At 39.7% G+C, this 22,212-nt stretch overlaps 1 protein-coding gene across 2 annotated transcripts in view; it reads left to right on the forward strand.

The window, feature by feature from the left end:
• The first annotated feature begins 373 nt into the window (after nt 1-373).
• The window catches only part of Acp3 (acid phosphatase 3), a 72,470-nt gene continuing 50,631 nt past the window's right edge, over nt 374-22,212 (forward strand). Inside the window, exons 1-2 of one of the 2 annotated variants that reach the window (XM_020164670.2) lie at nt 374-581; nt 19,851-19,946. In XM_020164670.2, coding sequence (XP_020020259.2) covers nt 468-581; nt 19,851-19,946 — 210 coding nt within the window. In that variant the 5' untranslated portion in view covers nt 374-467. The remainder of the gene's footprint in view (nt 582-19,850; nt 19,947-22,212) is intronic. The other variant, XM_074059826.1, reaches the window with a different exon arrangement.

The raw sequence follows: 22,212 nt of genomic DNA on the forward strand, positions 1-22,212 counted from the left end.
ACACTGTATGCATCTACAGAATTATCACAATGAACTGCCTTGTACTATTTAACATATGCTAATAAAAAATATACCATGTGATGAGTTTGAAAAAAAAATTGCTAAACCAAGGCTTCTAAAGCCAGAGTAGATCCCTTTCATAAGTGACAGTCACAAAGCGAACACTGTCACCCCATCTAAAGAAAAGATAAAGGTCCACTGGAATTTTTTTTTTTTTAATGCAAGCTTTGTGAGATTGAGCAACAGCTTCTTTCTCTGGCCCTCAGGTCCTAACTTAAGTGGAGACTGAGCTCTTAAACTCAAAAATTACACGACATTTACATGCCAAACCCCACCCCTAGCTTCCTGAAATTTTACTGTTGATGAGTGTGGCTCCTCCTTCCCTGTCAATCCCTTGATTAAATAGCTTCCCTTCTGAAGGAGAGGAGCAGCACCTCTGAATCCTGCCAGAAACAGTGCTCCCCACCATGACTGCTGCCCCCCTTGGCGTGGCCAGGGCAGCCAGGCTTGGCTTCCTGCTTCTGCTCTCCCTCAGGCTAGACAGAGGTGCACTAGGCAAGGAGTTGAAGTTCGTGACACTGGTAAGTACATTCTTCTTATTGCTTTCCCTTTTAAAACTGTATTACCAGAGGGGTCTGAAAAACCAGTGTCAGGTTTCACTTTACCCTCTGTCGTCTACCAGAGACCAGGCTCTGTTCAAACTCAGAAAGTGAATAATCAAGTTTTACAAGTTCCTCTTAATGAAGACATAACGTGTCCGGACAAAAAAAAAATTGTGCTGATTTTTTTTATTTGCCTTTGCCGATGTTATTTATTTACTTCCTTAGAACTGCCTTGGATTCTGATTCCTTTTGACAGCCACGCTAGTCCAGGAGAAGCCACTGCTGGTTCTGTATATATACCAGGAACTAATCTGGCTTCTTTCAATTCAATGATTATTTGTTTGCAAACCAAAAACAGTCATTTTCTGAATTAAGTAGCCCTTTCCTTTTATGTTTATCAGGAAATTGAAACATATATCTGAAAACAGCCCTTGTACCATCAAAGAGAAACTAAACTCAAAGTTTTAATACGACTTCCTGATATCTAGTTGTAGCTGACTATTAAAATCAAGTTTTTCCCCTACTCATGGTATGTGTGATAAGTTACGCACAAAGGGGGTGGGGCAACCAATGCCTGGGTTCAGGGAAAGAAAATACATAGGTGACACTATTTAGAAATATATGGAAAGAGGGTTTCAAAGGTAAGGGACTTTACTGTGTTACATGGGAGTCTGATTTTCTGTCTGTGTATCTCTGATTATTTTTTCTGTTTCACTCTCTCTCTTTGCCTCTAAGCACCTCCTTTTCTTTCACAAATTCTCTCTCTGGTTTGCTTTCTCTCCCCTACATTTTTTAGTCAATGTGTGAAAGTGGATTTATGCATAAGTAAATTTTCTTTCTGTAAGCATACATGAAAACTATTTTCATAATTTAGAAGAAGGCCATTTTTTACTTAAAACTTGAACATGAAGGTCCCATTCTCTCAGTGTGGGATAGTCAGAACTGTCTTGTTTCCTTTCTATAGAAAATCTGATAACCATGTGCTTATGTAAATCACGACTCTTAGTCCAGTAAATCTTGACTAGTTCATGAGTCAACAATGATAGACAGAAACCACAGAAACGTATCATCAGCTTACATACAAAAAATTTGCCAGCTGTCAGATTCTGTGCAGAAAAATAGTATAGTGTGTGTACCGTGTGAGCAAGACTTTTCCTTGTATTGTTGGTTTCCTGGCCAACATGGGTATTTAAAAAGTATAGGTACTGTGGAAACTGTGCTGTGTGTTCTGCTCTTCTGACTACACCATGCCTGGGACAAGCTGTTTAAGTGACTATCTTCTTTGAGACATTACAATGAACTCTGGATAGCTGCATGTGGAAGGTTCTCTCTTCCGTGTTTCATCCCTAGCCCAGGGTAACTTCTCTTGGCTTTTAAATGGTTATGGGTTTCCTTCCTCTTTTTCCACTCTCAGTTCAAGAATTAACTGCAACTTAATTCTTCCCTAAGGAAAACCAAAATATAAAGGTAGCTCTCCTGGAACTTAAAAAATTAACAAACATCAGGCTAGGTGTGTGGCTCAAGTAGTAGAGCATCTGCCTCACAAGTTCAAAGCCCTGGATCCAAACCCCAGTTCCACCAAATAAACAAACATTGAATGATGGGAATGTTAACTGCTTTCCTAACATGGTTTCCTTCTGTCAGCTGCAAATGAAGGACAATTTAATATGCCGCCTCCCTTAGCCCTTAACAAAACAATTTCTCTCTAATGGCTTAAACCAGAAGATATCACTTTCTTCTTTTTGATGATTAGAGAGAATATATGACTCTAAATGGTTAAGTTGGATACTTAGGAAAATCCTTAGAAAATTATTAGGAGAACCAGAAATTTTAAAAAAGGTGCCAATGACCAAAGTAGCAATATTAATGATAACAATAAATAGTTCATTAAGGACTTACTATGTGGGTTATGTCATATAATTGTCTCAATGCTTCTATAAATAAATTAAAATTGCTAGACAAAAAAAAAAAACAGGATGACCAGTAGCATTTGAACTTCAAATAAACAGAATAATTTTTAGTATGAGTATGTTCCATGCAATATTTGGACACCCTGACATTTTATTTGCCAAATCTGGCAACCATTCTATAAGGGTTAATAAAAAAACTTATTATTCCTATTTTATAGATGAAGAAATGAAACACAAAGAGTTAAGCAACTTGTTCATGGTCACAGAACTGGAGTGGTAAAGACAGGTTTGAACTAAGGCTGGTGACCCTATTGGCCATGCCCTGTGCATATCATCCAGCACACAGAACTGGTATGAGTTCCTATAAAGTTTGCTGTGTTGTCATACAATGAATAGTTGATTTCCTTGCTTTTCTTCTGTGAGCCAAGAAAAATAAGTCTTCTCCAATTCTGAAAAGCTGATCTTGGCAGAAAGAGCAGGAACCTGTCCTTGACTCGTATTGCCCATCAACAGTCACAACGTGATCTTTTAAAACAGATTTTCCAAAGTGTGCCCCCCATGGAATGTTAGCCATTATTAACAGGTGTTGCATAAGGGAAAAAATGGATTTCCAAAGTCAAATCTGAATGTGGGTTAAAGTATGGTGAAGGTTGCTTCAATGCAGTGTTTCCCAGTCACTAGCCTGTACCGTGGCTTTCAAGGAAAGGATGTAGAAAATTGTTTTCTAAAGTGACTGTGGCATTTACCTCCACCTTTTCCTCCCCCAGAATATCCTTAGAGAATTACTAATTTTAACTTTATATAGAGAAAATATTAAGTATGGATACGTTCTGAGGTATGCATCTACCAACTTCAGTAATTATCACTCAAAGCCAATCTTGCTTCGTCTCTGTGCTCACTCATACCGACCTGGCTTTTTAAAAGTAATTCCATGCATTGTATTATTCCATAATCATCTCTCCCTTGAACCAGAGAAAAACCACGTTAGGTTATCTCAGACAGAGGATGAAATTCCATTTCATTCCACTGAGCTTTTGCAAAGAAAAAGATGATGAATCACAGGTATACACGCTTTTAATTCTTCATGGTTAACCATCTTCATACAGGATTCTTACCCAAGTTGTAAGATATAGTAAGTGGAGAGTCTCCAAACCCTGATACATTGTCTTTTCACTGGGATGAGAAACTTCTAATTTTAGTTGGGCAAATTCAAATGATGCCATCTATTCCATTTCCAGCCCCAGAGTCCCTCATAATTCTTCCTCACTTCCACTCCTCAGGCTGGCAATCCAATCCTGTTACTAATTTCTAATGCTACTTTCTACAAAAGGTGTGGACATTGAAGGCCACACCTGCGGAAGCATGGGGTTTTCATTAATTCAAGTCTCACCATCTTACGGGCCAGGCTTGGGACCATAGACAGGTCACTTAGTGAAACAGCTGAGTTTCAAGCTCTCCAAACTTAAAGTGGGGGTATTGAATGTAACTAGACTTAGAATGTAGCTAAGAGTTGTCTTTAAATTAAATGACATGATATACACGTGGAAGGGTGAACCGTGACTCACATAAGCTTTTGCTGGGAGTCATCAGTCTAAAATGAAAGATTTCCACCTGTTTGGATAAACTCTAGATGATCCTTAATTACTCTTTTTTAAAAACTGTGGTAAAATACACATAACGTAAAATTACCATCTTAACCATTTTAACTGCACAGGTCAATGCCACCACGTACATTTACATGTTGTGCTGCTTCCACCACCATCCATCTCCAGAAATCTTTCCATCTTGCAAAAGCAAAAACTCCAAACCCAGTAAACAATAGCTCTCCCTTCCCATATCCCTAGACTCTGGCAACCATCCTTCCACTTTGTCTCAGAGCTGGAATACTGCAAGTGCCTCATGTATGTAGAATCAAACTGTACTTGTCCTTTTGTGACCCATTTATTTTATTTACCATAATGTCCTCAAGACTCTAGATAAGGATCCTTTATCAGGATAGAACTTGAAATTCGATAGGAACACGTGTGATTTGAAGGAACCAAAGAGAACAGAGGTATTTGATAACTTATCTCTACTAGAATCTTAGCTAACTATTAACTTGTTTGTACTTTTGTCTTCTCCACCTATGAATTCCAGCTTGACTTTTTAGGGGGACACAGAGTTCTGTGTGTCCAGTATGACTTGAGGGGGAGGCTGGAGGTGAGAAGAGAGAGGGGCTACCATCACAGTTCAGACAAAGAAAGCATCGTGAAGATCCAAGTCGGATCACACAACAAGAGAACTGGAAAGAATGGATTTTTTTTTCTTTTGGTGGGACTGAGGTTTAAACTCAGGGCTTTGCAAGTGCAAAGCATGTGCTCTACCTCTTGAGCCACACCTCCAGTCCATTTTGCTCTGGTTATTTTGGAGATTGGGTCTCTTGAACTAACAGAACTGTGTTCCTCCCTATCTCAACCTTCCAAGTAGCTAGGATTATAGGTGTGATAATTTTTTAAATTGTAATAGAATCTGTGTGGGTTGAGTATGAATATTAAGGAAAATGAAGAAACTAAAATGATCCTGTATTTTCTAACTTGAGTTACTGGAGGATAATGATGCATGGAGATAGACTAAATAGAAGCTGCTAAACATTTGAAATTTTAATAAAGGGGGCTAGGGCCATGGCTCAAGTCATAAAGTACCTGCCTAGCAAGTGTGAAACCCTGAGTTCAAACCCCAGTACCACCAAAAAAAAAAAAGCCAAAAACCTGAAAGGAATGCAAGGCGTAAATACCAAAGAAACTTATAATATTCTGGACTACACAATATAATACAGCACAGTAATTAAGACCAAGATCCAAAAATCAGTCCACCTGAGTTTGAATGCCCATCCAACCTCTTATTAGCTATGTGATTTTTAAATGAGTAACTTGACTTGTCTAGGCCTCAGTTTCATCATCAGTAAAATGGGGGTAATAGCACCTCATGGAGTTGTTATAAGGCTTGACTTAACTCTTATTAATATGCATACACTAACACAGTTTCCCTGTGTGTATTTTATAATGTTCACATAACCAATTAATTAAAATGCCAGCCAGTTTTCCTAGTTATTCTCTTTATTTTCAAAAGGATATTTATGTCTTTTAAGTTCCATCAGTTTTCTTCCCAACTTTGGGCCTCTTGGCCCAATAAAAACTAGAGAAACATGCATTCAAAGGTGACACACAGAGTCACAAAATCTAATTACATTTTACTTTTCAACTTACTGATCCATTGAGTTCCTTTACAACTTTTGGCTGGAACAGACTATTTGCCTTCCTTTTCATTGCTTAGGGTCAAACAATACCTTTGTCTACAGTTATGAACTTTTTTGGGGGGCAGTACTGGGGCTTGAACTCAGGTCCTCATGCTTCCTAGGCAGACATTCTACCACTTGAGCCACTCCACCAGCCCTATTTTATGTTGAGTATTTTTGAGATGGCATCTCACAAACTCTTTGCCCAGTCTGGCTTTTAACTGCAATTATCCTGATCTCTGTCTCCTGAGTAGCTAGGATTATAGGAATGAGCCACCAGCCCCCGGCTAGGCATGAAGTTCTTAGGATCTGCAAAACTTTTTTTTTTTCACTTGTATTAAAATAGAATCGCAGTTATAGATAACAGGTTGTGAGTGTCTACCAGATGCCAGGCACTTTACTTTTTGTATTTTAATCTTCCAAACTATTCATAAGACATATAATATTATCTTAGCATTATGTAAAAGTAATTTAAAAAGAGCTAAAACTTATCTTTAATGGGCTGGGATATAACTGTGCTGGTGGCATGTCTATAACTTCCGACTTGGCTTATAAAGAAGTGTACCACACAAACTCTCCACTGGGAAACCAAACTCAGGTCTTCTGCCCCAGCTCACAAACAGCCCTGGACTTTTTCTCTTGCTGTGTGTCTCTAATCACCACGCCAAGTTGCAGCAGCTATCCTTGGACACCTGCAGGTTCTTTAGAGATGCTTCTGGGAAGAGCATGGTGGCTCAGTTTGCTTATGGGAGTTTCTCCTGTTTTCTGCCCATGTATTCTGCAAATTTTTAGAGCAGCGGCTGTGCAGAGAAAATGTATTGACTCACGACATTTCAGACAACCAGGTCACACTATAGGCACTTGAAGATTTCACAGTGCCCTGAATCCTCGGGGATGGTTACCTTGTTCTTAGGTGAGTGAAAGCAGGGGAAGGGTATTATAAAGAGGTGTTTCTTGAAGGAGAAGACTTTGTTCCTCTTTGAAAACAGAAACCAATAATGGTCCTTTCCCATATATCCTGCAAACTCTTGCTAGCAGGAAACGAAATACATTGGGCAGCTAAGTTAAACGGTGAATAATATGATAGCAATAACAAAAATAATAGTAATAAAAATAATAATAAACCCTGGCTATTGAATTATCCTGCACTCTCAGTACTATATTACACATTGAATTCCCATGTTGCTCCTGCATGGTAAATGATGATTTTCTTGTTACACAGAAAGGGAAACTGAGGCATACAAAACTTTAAGTCATTTTCCCAGGGTCACCCAACTAGTGTTTGACAAAGCAGGGGTTTGAAATGTAGCCCAAGTGACTAGAAAGCCAGACCTTGTCTGATATATTGATAGCTTGCACAGAGTATAATGCACAGTTTGCACCTTTTCTTTTTCCTATGGCTTCTTGTTCTTCCTGGTCCCTGGACAAGAGTCTCTTTAGTCTTGACCCACCTTCCTTATGGAAAGTGCAGGATATACTTGAGAACTGATTCCTTCATAGCTGGCCGGCTTTCCTTCTCACTTCTAGAGTGGTGTTCATCTACATGACTCATCCTTGTCTTGTTTACCAATGGTTTTATTTTTCAGTTCCTTAAAAGAAGAAAAATAAGCTTTTATTCATGGTAACCTTTGTGCATCGAGAGGTTTTCCCCAACTTAGAGGGCACCCTAATTGGACAGGGAGAAGAGTTTCATATCAAGAACCAAGGTTCCTTTCAGGATTTCCAGTCATCCCAAAGTTGATGGTGTATCTTGAGTTCCAAAGCTGAGAGGACAATACGATGGTTTGTGAGACTCCAGGCTAGTTCAGGGGCAGATTCACTGTTTCAGAAACAGACAGAAATGGAAGGGATAGAAAGGAAAAATAGAGGAAGGAGAGGAGGGAGGAAAAAAATGAGTACACACAGCACACCTGGCTAATGAGTAAAGATGAAAGCCAAAAGTCCTGGTGACATGGGAAGCTAGAAAGAAGGTCATCATGAACCTGGAGGAACTAGACCCACTCCAGCATTCATTGGTTCATCCAAACAGGCTTTTATGTGTATCACTATGTTCCAGGCACCATTTGGGGGATATGATAGTGACAGCAAGAAATCTGCTTTCAAGGACCTCATAGGAAAAGGGGGAATCAGATTGCTTTCAAACTTTAATTTAAAATTTGAAAAACAAGGAAATACACAGGGTTGAAAACAAAACAGTGAGACAAGATAGAGATTGAGCAGACTTACTTCATAATGGATGATCAAGGAAGACTTCTCACATTTCTTTGGACAGACCTGAATGTAGAGAGTGAGTGTGTGTGCCAGGGGAAGAAGTTAAAGTAGAATATTCAAAGCAGACACAACACCAAGGACAAGGAAACTGGGACTGAACCAGCAGGAAGGCCCGTGGCTGAGCATGTATAGGAGAGAGAAGTAGAACATGATATAATGTCTGAAAGAAATTAGGATATAAAACAAACAAGACTACATACCGGTTAATGATTGTTGGAGGCAGTAGTGGGCTAAGAGGGTCATTTTTATTAAAATCTCTACTTTTTGTTTTTTCTTGGTGGAACTGGAGTTTGAACTCAGGACCCCAAGCTTGCTACACAGGTGCTCTACCACTTGAGCTACACTGCCACACTTTCTGCTTTAGTTATTTTTTCAGATAGTGTCTTGTATTTTTGTGTGTGTGTTTGGTTGGTTGGTTGGTTTTTTTCTTTGCCTAAGGCTGGCCTCAAACTTCAATCTTCCTTCTTATGCCACCTTCATAGCTGGGATTTCAGGCCTGTACTGACACGCATACCAGCTACATAAAATCTCTACTTTTAAAAACTCAGTGTACTGGTAAATACCTGTAATCCCAGCTGCTCTGGAGACTGAGGCAGAAGGATCACAAGTTCAAGGCCTGCCTGAGCTACAGAGTAGACCCTGTCTCAAAAAAATTCTCTACTTCTGTATATCTTTAAATTTTTCCAGGAAAGAATGAAGAACATGAGGGAGTTCTAAGCAATTAAATAACTTTTTTTTGAGACAAGGTCTCCCTAAGTATCCCAGGCTGGACTTTCTCTGTAGCTCAGGCTGACCTCAAACTCATGATCCTCTGGCCTCGGCCTCCTAAGTGCTGGGATTATAGAAAGGAACCACTATGCCCAGTTCAAGTAACATTCCGATTGACGTTTTGGAAGCAAGCACGTGACTTGCTTCCTGAAGAGAGGACTTGACTCGTCCCGACAGTACTCACGAGGGCCTCACACCCTAAGCCGTGTGCCAGATCTGTTTAACAGACACAGTGCAGCAGGGTCACTCATGGGGAACCAAACCCCAGCTCTTAAAAAATAGTTTCTGTAGAGTAGAGGATGAACTGAACATAATGTTGTGGGGGAAACAGTGAACTACCAATCATGCAAATCAGGAGATCTGGACAGCTCACTGAGTCGCTCCAAGCCTCAGTTTCCTGAGTTGCTCAGTCCCCAAAAGCACCAACCTCTCCTCACAAGGCATTGTAAGAATGACAAGAGATAGCAGGGGAGAGGATTCTATAAACCAGGAAGCAATTATGTATGCTTTCCAGACTCCCCAGGAAGGATGGTTTATTGGGAGTTTCTGTGGGACATCCCTTGTAAACAGTGCCTAGTGTGTTTCAGCCACTACCTCAGAAACCCCTAAAACCTACTGATATGTGGCAGAATCCAATTACTTCTGCATATAGGTCAGAATGAGAAAGCTGTCCCCATCTCATGGTTATGCTCCAGTGCTCTGCTGTTGAAAACGCACTCTGCTTAGGAGTCCACTCTTGCTCTTTGTCTCAGGCCATTCAGCCACTTAGGTGCATAACCTCAGTTTTGGTTTTTATTTTATTTTTTTTTTTTTTTATTTTTAAAAAATTTTTATTTTATTCATATGTGCATAATTTGTTCGGGTCATTTCTGCCCCCTTCCCCCCACCCCCTCCCTTGCCCCCCGCCCCCTCCCTCTCCCCCCCTACCCTGTTGCTACCCAGCAGAAACTATTTTGCCCTTATCTCTAATTCTGTTGAAGAGAGAGTATAAGCAATAATAGGAAGGAACAAGGGTTTTGCTAGTTGAGATAAGGATAGCTATACAGGGAGTTGACTTGCATTGATTTCCTGTGTATGTGTGTTACCTTCTAAGTTAATTCTTCTCGAACTAACCTTTTCTCTAGTTCCTGGTCCCCTTCTCCTATTGGCCTCAGTTGCTTTAAATTATCTGCTTTAGTTTCTCTGCATTGAGGGCAACAAATGCTATCTAGTTTTTTAGGTGTCTTACCTATCCTCCTACCTCCCTTGTGTGCTCTCGCTTTATCATGTGATGAAAGTCCAATCCCCTTGTTGTGTTTGCCCTTGATCTAATGTCCACATATGAGGGGGAACATACGATTTTTGGTCTTTTGGGCCAGGCTAACCTCACTCAGAATGATGTTCTCCAATTCCATCCATTTACCAGCAAATGATAAAATTTCATTCTTCTTCATGGCTGTATGAAATTCCATTGTATATAAATATCACATTTTCTTGATCCATTCATCAACAGGCATCTTGGCTGTTTCCATAACTTGGCTATTGTGAATAGTGCTGCAATAAACATGGGTGTGCAGGTGCCTCTGGAGTAACCTGTGTCACATTCTTTTGGTTATATCCCCAAGAGTGGTATTGCTGGATCATATGGTAGATCAATGTTTAGCTTTTTTTTTTTTTTTTCATTCTTCTTTTATTATTCATATGTGCATACAAGGCTTGGTTCATTTCTCCCCCCTGCCCCCACCCCCTCCCTTACCACCCAATCCACCCCCTCCCGCTCCCCCCCTCAATACCCAGCAGAAACTATTTTGCCCTTATCTCTAATTTTGTTGTAGAGAGAGTATAAGCAATAATAGGAAGGAACAAGGGGTTTTGCTGGTTGAGATAAGGATAGCTATACAGGGCATTGACTCACATTGATTTCCTGTGTGTGGGTGTTACCTTCTAGGTTAATTCTTTTTGATCTAACCTTTTCTCTAGTTCCTGGTCCCCTTTTCCTATTGGCCTCAGTTGCTTTAAGGTATCTGTTTTAGTTTCTCTGCGTTAAGGGCAACAAATGCTAGCTAGTTTTTTAGGTGTCTTACCTATCCTCACCCCTCCCTTGTGTGCTTTCGCTTTTATCATGTGCTTATAGTCCAATCCCCTTGTTGTGTTTGCCCTTGATCTAATGTCCACATATGAGGGAGAACATACGATTTTTGGTCTTTTGAGCCAGGCTAACCTCACTCAGAATGATGTTCTCCAATTCCATCCATTTACCAGCGAATGATAACATTTCGTTCTTCTTCATGGCTGCATAAAATTCCATTGTGTATAGATACCACATTTTCTTAATCCATTCGTCAGTGCTGGGACATCTTGGCTGTTTCCATAACTTGGCTATTGTGAATAGTGCCGCAATAAACATGGATGTGCAGGTGCCTCTGGAGTAACAGTCTTTTGGGTATATCCCCAAGAGTGGTATTGCTGGATCAAATGGTAGATCGATGTCCATCTTTTTAAGTAGCCTCCAAATTTTTTTCCAGAGTGGTTGTACTAGTCTACATTCCCACCAACAGTGTAAAAGGGTTCCTTTTTCCCCACATCCTCGCCAACACCTGTTGTTGGTGGTGTTGCTGATGATGGCTATTCTAACAGGGGTGAGGTGGAATCTTAGTGTGGTTTTAATTTGCATTTCCTTTATTGCTAGAGATGGTGAGCATTTTTTCATGTGTTTTCTGGCCATTTGAATTTCTTCTTTTGAGAAAGTTCTGTTTAGTTCACATGCCCATTTCTTTATTGGTTCATTAGTTTTGGGAGAATTTAGTTTTTTAAGTTCCCTGTATATTCTGGTTATCAGTCCTTTGTCTGATGTATAATTGGCAAATATTTTCTCCCACTCTGTGGGTGTTCTCTTCAGTTTAGAGACCATTTCTTTTGATGAACAGAAGCTTTTTAGTTTTATGAGGTCCCATTTATCTATGCTATCTCTTAGTTGCTGTGCTGCTGGGGTTTCATTGAGAAAGTTTTTACCTATACCTACTAACTCCAGAGTATTTCCTACTCTTTCTTGTATCAACTTAAGAGTTTGGGGTCTGATATTAAGATCCTTGATCCATTTTGAGTTAATCTTGGTATAGGGTGATATACATGGATCTAGTTTCAGTTTTTTGCAGACTGCTAACCAGTTTTCCCAGCAGTTTTTGTTGAAGAGGCTGCTATTTCTCCATCGTATATTTTTAGCTCCTTTGTCAAAGATAAGTTGCTCATAGTTGTGTGGCTTCATATCTGGATCCTCTATTCTGTTCCACTGGTCTTCATGTCTGTTTTTGTGCCAGTACCATGCTGTTTTTATTGTTATTGCTTTGTAATATAGTTTGAAGTCAGGTATTGTGATACCTCCTGCATTGTTCTTTTGACTGAGTATTGCCTTGGCTATTCGTGGCCTCTTGTGTTTCCATATAAATTTCACAGTAGATTTTTCAATCTCTTTAATGAATGTCATTGGAATTTTGATGGGAATTGCATTAAACATGTAGATTACTTTGGGGAGTATCGACATTTTTACTATGTTGATTCTACCAATCCATGAGCATGGGAGATCTCTCCACTTTCTATAGTCTTCCTCAATCTCTTTCTTCAGAAGTGTATAGTTTTCCTTGTAGAGGTCTTTCACATCTTTTGTTAGGTTTACACCTAGGTATTTGATTTTTTTTGAGGCTATTGTAAATGGAATTGTTTTCATACATTCTTTTTCCGTTTGCTCATTGTTAGTGTATAGAAATGCTAATGATTTTTCTATGTTGATTTTATATCCTGCTACTTTGCTATAGCTATTGATGATGTCTAGAAGCTTCTGAGTAGAGTTTTTTGGGTCTTTAAGGTATAGGATCATGTCGTCTGCAAATAGGGATATTTTGACAGTTTCTTTACCTATTTGTATTCCTTTTATTCCTTCTTCTTGCCTAATTGCTCTGGCTAGGAATTCCAGTACTATGTTGAATAGGAGTGGAGATAGTGGGCATCCTTGTCTGGTTCCTGATTTTAGAGGGAACGGTTTTAATTTTTCTCCGTTAAGTATAATGCTGGCTGTAGGTTTGTCATATATAGCTTTTATAATGTTGAGGAACTTTCCTTCTATTCCTAGTTTTCTTAGAGCTTTTATCATGAAATGATGTTGGATCTTATCAAAGGCTTTTTCTGCGTCTATTGAGATGATCAAGTGGTTTTTGTCTTTGCTTCTGTTAATGTGGTTTATTACGTTTATTGATTTTCGTATGTTGAACCACCCCTGCATCCCTGGGATGAAGCCTACCTGGTCGTGGTGGATAATCTTTTTGATGTGTTGCTGAATTCGATTTGCCATTATTTTGTTGAGGATTTTTGCATCAATGTTCATTAAGGAGATTGGCCTATAGTTCTCCTTTTTGGAGGTGTCTTTGCCTGGTTTTGGGATAAGTGTAATAGTGGCTTCATAAAATGTGTTTGGCAGTTTTCCTTCCCTTTCTATTTCATGGAACAGTTTAAGGAGGGTTGGTATCAGTTCTTCTTTAAAGGTCTGATAGAATTCAGCAGAGAATCCATCAGGTCCTGGACTTTTCTTTTTGGGGAGACTCTTGATTGCTGCTTCAATTTCATTTTGTGTTATAGGTCTATTCAGGTGATTAATTTCCTCTTGGTTCAGTTTTGGATGATCATATGTATCTAGAAATCTGTCCATTTCTTTTAGATTTTCAAATTTATTTGAATATAGGTTCTCAAAGTAGTCTCTGATGATTTCCTGGATTTCCATGGTGTTTGTTGTTATCTCCCCTTTTGCATTCCTGATTCTACTAATTTGGGTTTTTTCTCTCCTCATTTTAGTCAGGTTTGCCAGGGGTCTATCGATCTTGTTTATTTTTTCAAAGAACCAACTTTTTGTTTCATTAATTCTTTGTATGGTTTTTTTGGTTTCTATTTCGTTGATTTCAGCTCTTATTTTTATTATTTCTCTCCTTCTATTTGTTTTGGGATTTGCTTGTTCTTGTTTTTCTAGGAGTTTGAGATGTATCATTAGGTCATTGATTTGGGATCTTTCAATCTTTTTAATATATGCACTCATGGCTATAAACTTTCCTCTCAAGACTGCCTTAGCTGTGTCCCATAGGTTCCGGTAGGTTGTGTTTTCATTTTCATTGACTTCTAGGAACTTTTTAATTTCCTCTTTTATTGCATCGATGATCCATTCTTCATTAAGTAATGAGTTATTTAGTTTCCAGCTGTTTGCATGTTTTTTGTCTTTACTTTTGTTGTTGAGTTCTACTTTTACTGCATTGTGTTCAGATAGTATGCATGGTATAATTTCTATTTTCTTATATTTGCTGAGGCTTGCTTTGTGCCCTAGGATATGATCTATTTTGGAGAAGGTTCCATGGGCTGCTGAGAAGAATGTATATTGTGTAGAGGTTGGATGAAATGTTCTATAGACATCTACTAGGTCCACTTGATCTATTGCATATTTTAGATCTTGGATTTCTTTATTGAGTTTTTGTTTGGATGACCTATCTATTGATGATAATGGAGTGTTAAAGTCTCCCACAACCACAGTGTTGGCGTTTATATATGCTTTTAGGTCTTTTAGGGTATGTTTGATGAAATTGGGTGCGTTGACATTGGGTGCGTACAGATTGATGATTATTATTTCCTTTTGGTCTATTTCCCCTTTTATTAGTATGGAATGTCCTTCTTTGTCTCGTTTGATCAATGTAGGTTTGAAGTCTACTTTGTCAGAGATAAGTATTGCTACTCCTGCTTGTTTTCGGGGGCCATTAGCTTGGTAAATCTTCTTCCAGCCTTTCATCCTAAGCATATGCTTATTTCTGTCGGTGAGATGAGTCTCCTGTAAGCAACAAATTGTTGGATCTTCTTTTTTAATCCATTTTGTCAAACGGTGTCTTTTGATGGGTGAATTAAGTCCATTGACATTAAGTGTTAGTACTGATAGGTATGTGGTGATTCCTGCCATTTAGTTATCTTAGTTGTTTGAAGGTTTGATTGTGTGTACCTAACTTGATGTTACTCTCTACTGTCTTGCTTTTTCTTATCCTGTGGTTTGGTGCTGCCTGCCTTTTCATGGTTAAGTTGGGTGTCACTTTCTGTGTGCAGGATCCCTTGCAGAATCTTTTGTAATGGTGGCTTTGTGGTCACATATTGTTTTAGTTTCTGCTTATCATGGAAGACTTTTATTGCTCCATCTATTTTGAATGATAGCTTTGCTGGGTAGAGTATCCTGGGGTTGAAGTTATTTTCATTCAGTGCCCGGAAGATCTCACCCCACGCTCTTCTTGCTTTTAATGTTTCTGTTGAGAAGTCTGCTGTGATTTTGATGGGTTTACCTTTGTATGTTACTTGTTTTTTCTCTCTTGCAGCCTTCAATATTCTTTCCTTAGTTTCTGAACTTGTTGTTTTAATGATGATATGTCGTGGAGTAGTTCTATTTTGATCTGGTCTGTTTGGTGTCCTGGAGGCCTCTTGCATCTGTATGGGAATATCTTTCTCTAGATTTGGGAAATTTTCCATTATTATTTTGTTGAATATATTACGCATTCCCTTCGCTTGCACCTCTTCTCCTTCTTCGATGCCCATGATTCTCAAGTTTGGTCTTTTGATGGAGTCGGTGAGTTCTTGCATTTTCTTTTCACAGGTCTTGAGTTGTTTAATTAATAGTTCTTCGGTTTTTCCTTTAATTACCATTTCATCTTCAAGTTCTGAGATTCTGTCTTCTGTTTGTTCTATTCTGCTGGATTGGCTTTCCGTTTTGTTTTGCAGTTCTGTTTCGTTCTTTTTTCTGAGGTTTTCCATATCCTGGCTGTTTTCTTCTTTATTGTTGTCTATTTTTGTCCTGAGTTCATTTATCCATTTATTCATTGTGTTCTCTCTTTCACTTTGGTGTTTATACAGTGCTTCTATGGTTTCCTTTATTTCTTCTTTTGCTTTTTCAAATTCTCTATTTTTATTGTCTTGGAATTTCTTGAGTGTCTCCTGTACATTTTGGTTGACCCTATCCAGTATCATCTCTATAAAATTCTCATTGAGTACTTGTAGTATGTCTTCTTTTAAATTATTCTTGTAGGCTTCATTGGGTCCTTTGGCATAGTTTATCTTCATTTTGTTGGAGTCTGGCTCTGAGTTTCTGTTCTCTTCATTCCCCTCTGGTTCCTGTACTAATTTTTTGCTGTGGGGAAACTGGTTTCCTTGTTTTTTCTGTCTTCCTGTCATTGTCCTTGGTGTTGTTACTGTCCCTGTACTGTGTGTAATTAAGTATTTTCTAGCTTGTAATAATAACAATGGTAATATTGAGAATGGAAGAGTGAGCTGAGATGGAAAGCAAGAAGTTAAAGAAAAGGGGAAAACAAATATACAGACAAGAGGGAGAAAGCAGAACAAGGTATCAGACAAGAGAGTTTCAAAGGTATAAACAGGGAGTGTTAGTGTACTAATCGACAGTAAGCTGAACAGACAATAGAGAGACAGAGAGAGGATTGAAAATCAAAGATAAAAAAAATAAAAAATAAGTATATGAAAGTAATATCTATTTATAAAAATGAATTAAAATAAAATGGAAAATAGGAAATTAAAAAAAAAAAAACCAAAAAACTTCCAAGTTTATATGCAATGCAATTTCAGTCTTAATAATTTGGATGTCCGTCTTAATCTCCAGTCCTGGAGTTGGTGCCTCAGATGTTGTTCTGTAGTTGTCTCATCAAAGGGGATGCATAAAGTAGAACAAAACTACACTCACACACACACAGAAGAAAAAATAAAAAAAAAAAGCCCCACCAAGTGTCCCCAGTTCAAATGCAATAGTTTCAGTAAGTTTTTCGGCTTGCAGGTGTAATTTGGTTGTTCTCTCATCAAAGGTAGGGAGAAAAAGAAAAAAAAAGCGTCTGGAGGCAGTTCTGAGAGTGGTATCTGCAACTGTGGCTTGCCTGCCTGCTGCTCTCAGCCTGTAGCTGGCGGTGTTATTTATGCAGATCTCTGGGGTGAGCTTAGCACTCACCTGGTCCCACAGGCTTTGTTTGCTCAGAGTTCTCCTGTGCGGGGGAGGGGGGCCTCTGCTACAGGCTTTTCCCTTTCCAAGCACTGGGAAAGGTGACACTGCCCCGCGTTGTCAGGCCTGCGTGTTTATTTACAGTTCACGTGGGAAGTGGGTCTTCCCTCCTCTCACAAGCGTCCCCGCTCCTGGTTGCTGGCGCGCCCCGCTCCCTCCAGAGCCTCTCCGGCCCGCCCGGCTCGTTTATTTACAGTCCCGGGAAGGATTCCCTTCCCCCAATCTTCAGCGTTCAGGGCGCCCCACCCTCTTTCCAGCGTGTCTTAACTGTTCTTATTGCTTAGTACTCAGTTTCTCTTTTTTTCCCGGGTGGAGGTCAGTCTGTCCAGGGGGCTATGCTGCTCTGGCCCAGGCTTGTCTGTGGGGGAACCGCGGTACCGCGAAGCTCACCTGGTCCGCGTCTTCCCAAGCCGTATGGGCGCCGGCCACTGGCGGCCCCGGGGGCCTCCTCGGTTCTCCGTTTAACGTGAAGTGGAGATTCTCTGCGCCGGCTGGAGATGTGGAGGAGTCAAAGTTATGCCTTTTCTCGGTGATTATGCCTGCAAAGTGTGTCTCCAGCGTCTCTCCAAGATTTCACTATAGGAGGCTCGCTTTCTGCTTCCTACCTCTAGCCGCCATCTTGGAATCTCTCAGTTTTGGTTTTTAAACACTGTACATAGTTCTTGGGGCCTTTGGGAGATTGTTTCTATGTCAGGGTTTTGGTTTCTCTGGTGCAGTGCCCACACACACACAAGTTTTAGTCTTAGAGGAAAAAAGTATACTGAAGAGTTTATAAAAAATATCCAGGTCTCAGATCATCCAGACTTAGCTCAGGGAGGTCTGAGGAGTGAACCTGGAGAAATGCACCTCTTACCAGTGAATGGTTAAGAAAGCTGAGGGCTGGAGGCATGGCTCAGGTAAAGCATGTGTTTAGCCTGTGCAAGGCGCTGTGTTCAATCCCCAGCATACATTTAAAAAAAATTGCTGGTATGGAAGACACACAACCTGCTAACTCTCTACCAGTTATATGCTGAGCTTGAGCAGGTGACCTTAACTAAGGTCATTTATGAAATGAGAATAACAAGAGTAACTGCTTTGTAGAATTGATGAGAGGGTTAAGTGTGTGACGTATACCTAGGCAGCTCTAAGAAGAAGCAAGTGTTCAAAAACTGTTGAACAATTATTTTTGTATACTAGCAGGGAGCAATGTAAAATTATTTTAGTAGAATTCTGCCCATCTGACTTCACTTGGGCTAACTTAGTGGCCCTCAGATGGGGGGGGGTTGATTTTGCCCCCCAGTGGTTGTTTGGCCTTTTCAATTGTCATAATGGAAGAATGTTACTGGTATCTAGTGAATAGAAGCCAGGGACACTGCTCAACTTCCTCCAATGCAAAGGACAGTTTCCTACAACAGAATTATCCAGCCTGAGGCCTGGAAGCATGACTCAACTGGCAGAGCGTTTTCCTAGTGAGTGTGAGGTCCTGAGTTTGAACCTTAGAACAACCAAAAACAAGTAAAATAAATACTTTCCAGAGAATTATCCAGCCCCAAAATGTCAATAGTGCTAAGGTTGAGAAAATAAACAATATAGGGTTAGTAATCTATTAAACCTATATAACGACTTTAGCCAATCAGATCTGGGAAAGTACATTGCACAATTACTTGGGATCTAAAAAGTCTAAAATTTGTGTTTTGATTATAGAAAGAGAAGCACTAATGGTTAACCTTGGTAATTCCTCATCATGATCAAGTCACCCATAGAAATTAGTAACCACAGGTGCTCAGGGGAGAATTTGCAGCTGTTCTTTGTGCCAGGAAGTGACCATTCACCACATTTCCTTATCTGTCCCAAATGGCTTACCATCACTGCATCATTGCCCCTCTGTTTTCTGTAGACTGTCCTACTGAGCCTTTAATTTCTCACTGGTTCAGGGGGCCAAAAGATCAATTTTCTTCAATTCCATAGACACAATCCAGGTCTTAGAAGCCTCCCCCACTGTCCTGGAATTTCTTTTAAAGATAACTAAAGTTTAAGACAGTCCCTTATTCCATGTCTACATGTCTACAGAATTGCTTTTGCAGGATTTTGAAAAAACATTTAAAAAGCAGCCTCTTGGCTTCCTTTACAATGGAACATCTTAGCCAGACAATGTCACATAAAACAAGGAAGTAAGCAACCCTCCTGTATATTAGTTGACATCAGTGTCGACTTCATCTTCTGCTTTCTATGTATTCCTCTCTTTCTATTTTGCTTGTAAAATGCCTTTGTGTTCTGCCTGGCATCCTACTCTAAAAGTATTTTAGAATTATACATCCAAGATTTCAAAAGTCCAAACTACTCTCCCCGCAATAAAAATGTGCAATCAAAATAGCATGGGGTACATACAACAGAAATATGTTGTTAAAATATTAAGAATTAACTCTTCTAATCTCCCCACCTGCAATTCTCATACCCATCAACCCCATAAAAACTAACCATTGGCTCAAAATGGTCACAAACTGAATGTATCAGTTAAAGTCCACAGCTTTAATCATATGTAAAATTTTACACACCATTACTGTGGTCATAATTAAGACGGGAATATTTCTCATCTGTCTATCCACAATAAAGTGGTCTTGTAAGCTTTGCATTCCTTACCACCCTCCCCAATATGCAAACCTTCATGTATGTATTGTCTACCTTCTAGTGGCTAATCATTTTGATTCTAATATTACCTTAAACACTTAAAATCATTAGTAAGCTTAGAATAAGAGTTCTTACTGAGATTTATTTGGAGAGATTTAAAAAATACTGATGCCCAAGTAACACCCTAGACTAATTAAACTAAAATCATTAGAGTGGAAGCTAGTCTTTAGAATTTTTCAAGAACTCCCCAGGTGATTCCAGTGGGCAGTCAAAGATGGCGAGCCATAATTTAGACGAAAATCTATTATGATGAGTAGAAGCAAAACATCCAAGTGAAATTTGTAGCATTACTATCTCACATCTATTTTCAGGTGTTTCGGCATGGAGACCGAAGTCCCATCGAAACCTTTCCTAACGATCCCATAAAGGAGTCCTCATGGCCACAAGGATTTGGCCAACTCACACAGGTTGGTTGGAAGATCAGCTAAATGTTGTTGACAAGTCTCCAGTGGAAATGTTCATAGAATTGACTATTTTGATGGATTGGTTTTAGCCAGGTGGATTAATTTAAGCATGGGAGCTGTATATAGACAACAGAAGAATATGAGCTTAGAAAGATACTTTCAAGCCAAAAAATACAAGCAAACCCCAAGGGTTTTAGGCTCCACCTGAGAAAATTAAACAAAGCAAGGAACAAACAAAAAGACTTGTAATCAATAAGTGTCAGCCACTTCCTTTCCTCAGGAAGTGATCATACCAGAATTTGATTCCTGTCAGCTGTATTCATGGGGATTAACATTGGGAGAGGGGCGAGTATGTTATAGTACGAGAGGTTGAATTCAGAGCCTCTAAGAAGATGCTCCACTACTTAAGCCACACCCCCGTCCTTTAGTTTTCAGATAAGTTTGCATGCTTTTGCCCAGGCCAGCCTCTGATTATGATCCTTTTTCTCTGCCTCCCAAGTAGCTGGGATTACAGGTTTGAGCCCTCATACCCAGTCTGGGTTGAGCATTCTTTATAAATGGTAGGTTAAATACAAGGAACCATGCTTCCTAAAGTGCATCTAAAGAGATAGTGAACTATGACAAAGTAATCTGTAGTCACTGTTCCAGGGCCCACCCCCCACCTTTGAAAGACCAGATGGCTCTTCTATTTGGAATCACAGACCTGGTGCATTACTTCTTTCCTGACCAAAGCACTGCTTAAATACATTAAGAATATATTACAGAATATTTAGGGTTGAATGTCTCCAAAACTAATGGTCTTGTTCTTGCCTAAACATTGAAATTATCTAGAGAAGTTTTTAAAATATTGATGTCTGCCTGGGAGGTTATTATTTAATTGGTATACGATATAGCCTGGGCATTGGGTTTTGGGGAAGTTCCTTGATTGATCAGTTCACTCTAATGTGTGGCCAAGCCTTGCACTAACCAACCATTAGATTTTGTAAAGGAGAAATGTGAGATCAGCATCATCCCACCATAGCCTACCCGTCTCCTTGCTCTTGAGTGAGAAAAGGCTTATAAAAATTCACATATGCTTCTTAATAGTTACGGCTCTAGTTCTCTTGCTGTGCTTTCCTAGGAAGACCAAAAGATTCTTTTAGACGGTGGGACGTGGGTTATTCTGGGAATGCTTGGACTAGCCATTAGACTCCCATATAGCACTGTTTCTCAAACTTTGATATGCAAAGGACCACTTGGGGATCTTGTTAAAATGCAGATTCTAATGCACAGGCCTCCTGTATGACCTGAGGTTCTGCATGTCCCAGAAGCTTCAAGATTATGCCAATGGTACTAGAACATGGAAGACTCTTAAAGCAAAACCAAAGGTCTAGAGTTCAAATTCCCGCCCTTGACTACTTCTAATTGGCATATTGATGAAGTGATGAATCTCTAGATCAATGGTTCTCAAAGTGTGGTCCCTGAAACAGCAGTTTCACTATCATCCGAGAACTTGCCAGAAATATAAATTCTCTGGCCCTATCCTATACACAGTGAATCAGGGTCTCTGGAATTAAAGTCCAGAAATCTATATTTTCATAAGTCCTCCAGGTGATCCTGTGTGCCATGCTAAAGTTGGAAAACCACTGCTCTTTACCTAATATGCACACTTCCCCAAAAGTCAGCTGTAAGTTAGAACATAATTAGACTCAAAGTTCAAAGTCCCCGGGTCATGGTACATTATTCCTTTCCCACATTCACCCTCATCTTAGCTAGGAGGTGATAATAGTGATGACCAAGAGTGGCAAGCAAATGAGTAGATGTGACCAAACAGCAGCCCTTTGGTGAGGCTCTGAATTAAAGACAAATCTGAATGCAATGTTTCTCAAAGCCTGGTACTTTGCTACCTGCATCTGAATCACTGGGGCAGGCACTTGTTAAAATGCAGATTCCAGCATCCAACCAAGGATATCATGAGTTGGAATCTCTGTGGGAGATGCTGAGGAATCTGCATTTCAAAAGCATCTCTAGATAATTTTGTTTCTGATTTGCAGTCATGCTTAAGGGCCATTGAGCTAATGCAATAAGTCTTAAGGATTATTGTCCATCAACTCCCTGATCTCCACCCTCAAAGATTCTAGTTCCATAGGTCAAGAGTGGAGCCCAAGAATTTGACTTCTTTCCTGGAATGGGGGGAGGTGGAGTACGGGAGAATGTTGGAGGGGGTGAATTCAGTTACAATATATTATAAGAAGTTTTGTAAGTGTACCCCCCAGTCAACAATAATTAA

This window comes from Castor canadensis, chromosome 17 (genome assembly GCF_047511655.1).
Source record: "Castor canadensis chromosome 17, mCasCan1.hap1v2, whole genome shotgun sequence".
In the NCBI taxonomy this organism is placed as follows: domain Eukaryota; kingdom Metazoa; phylum Chordata; class Mammalia; order Rodentia; family Castoridae; genus Castor; species Castor canadensis.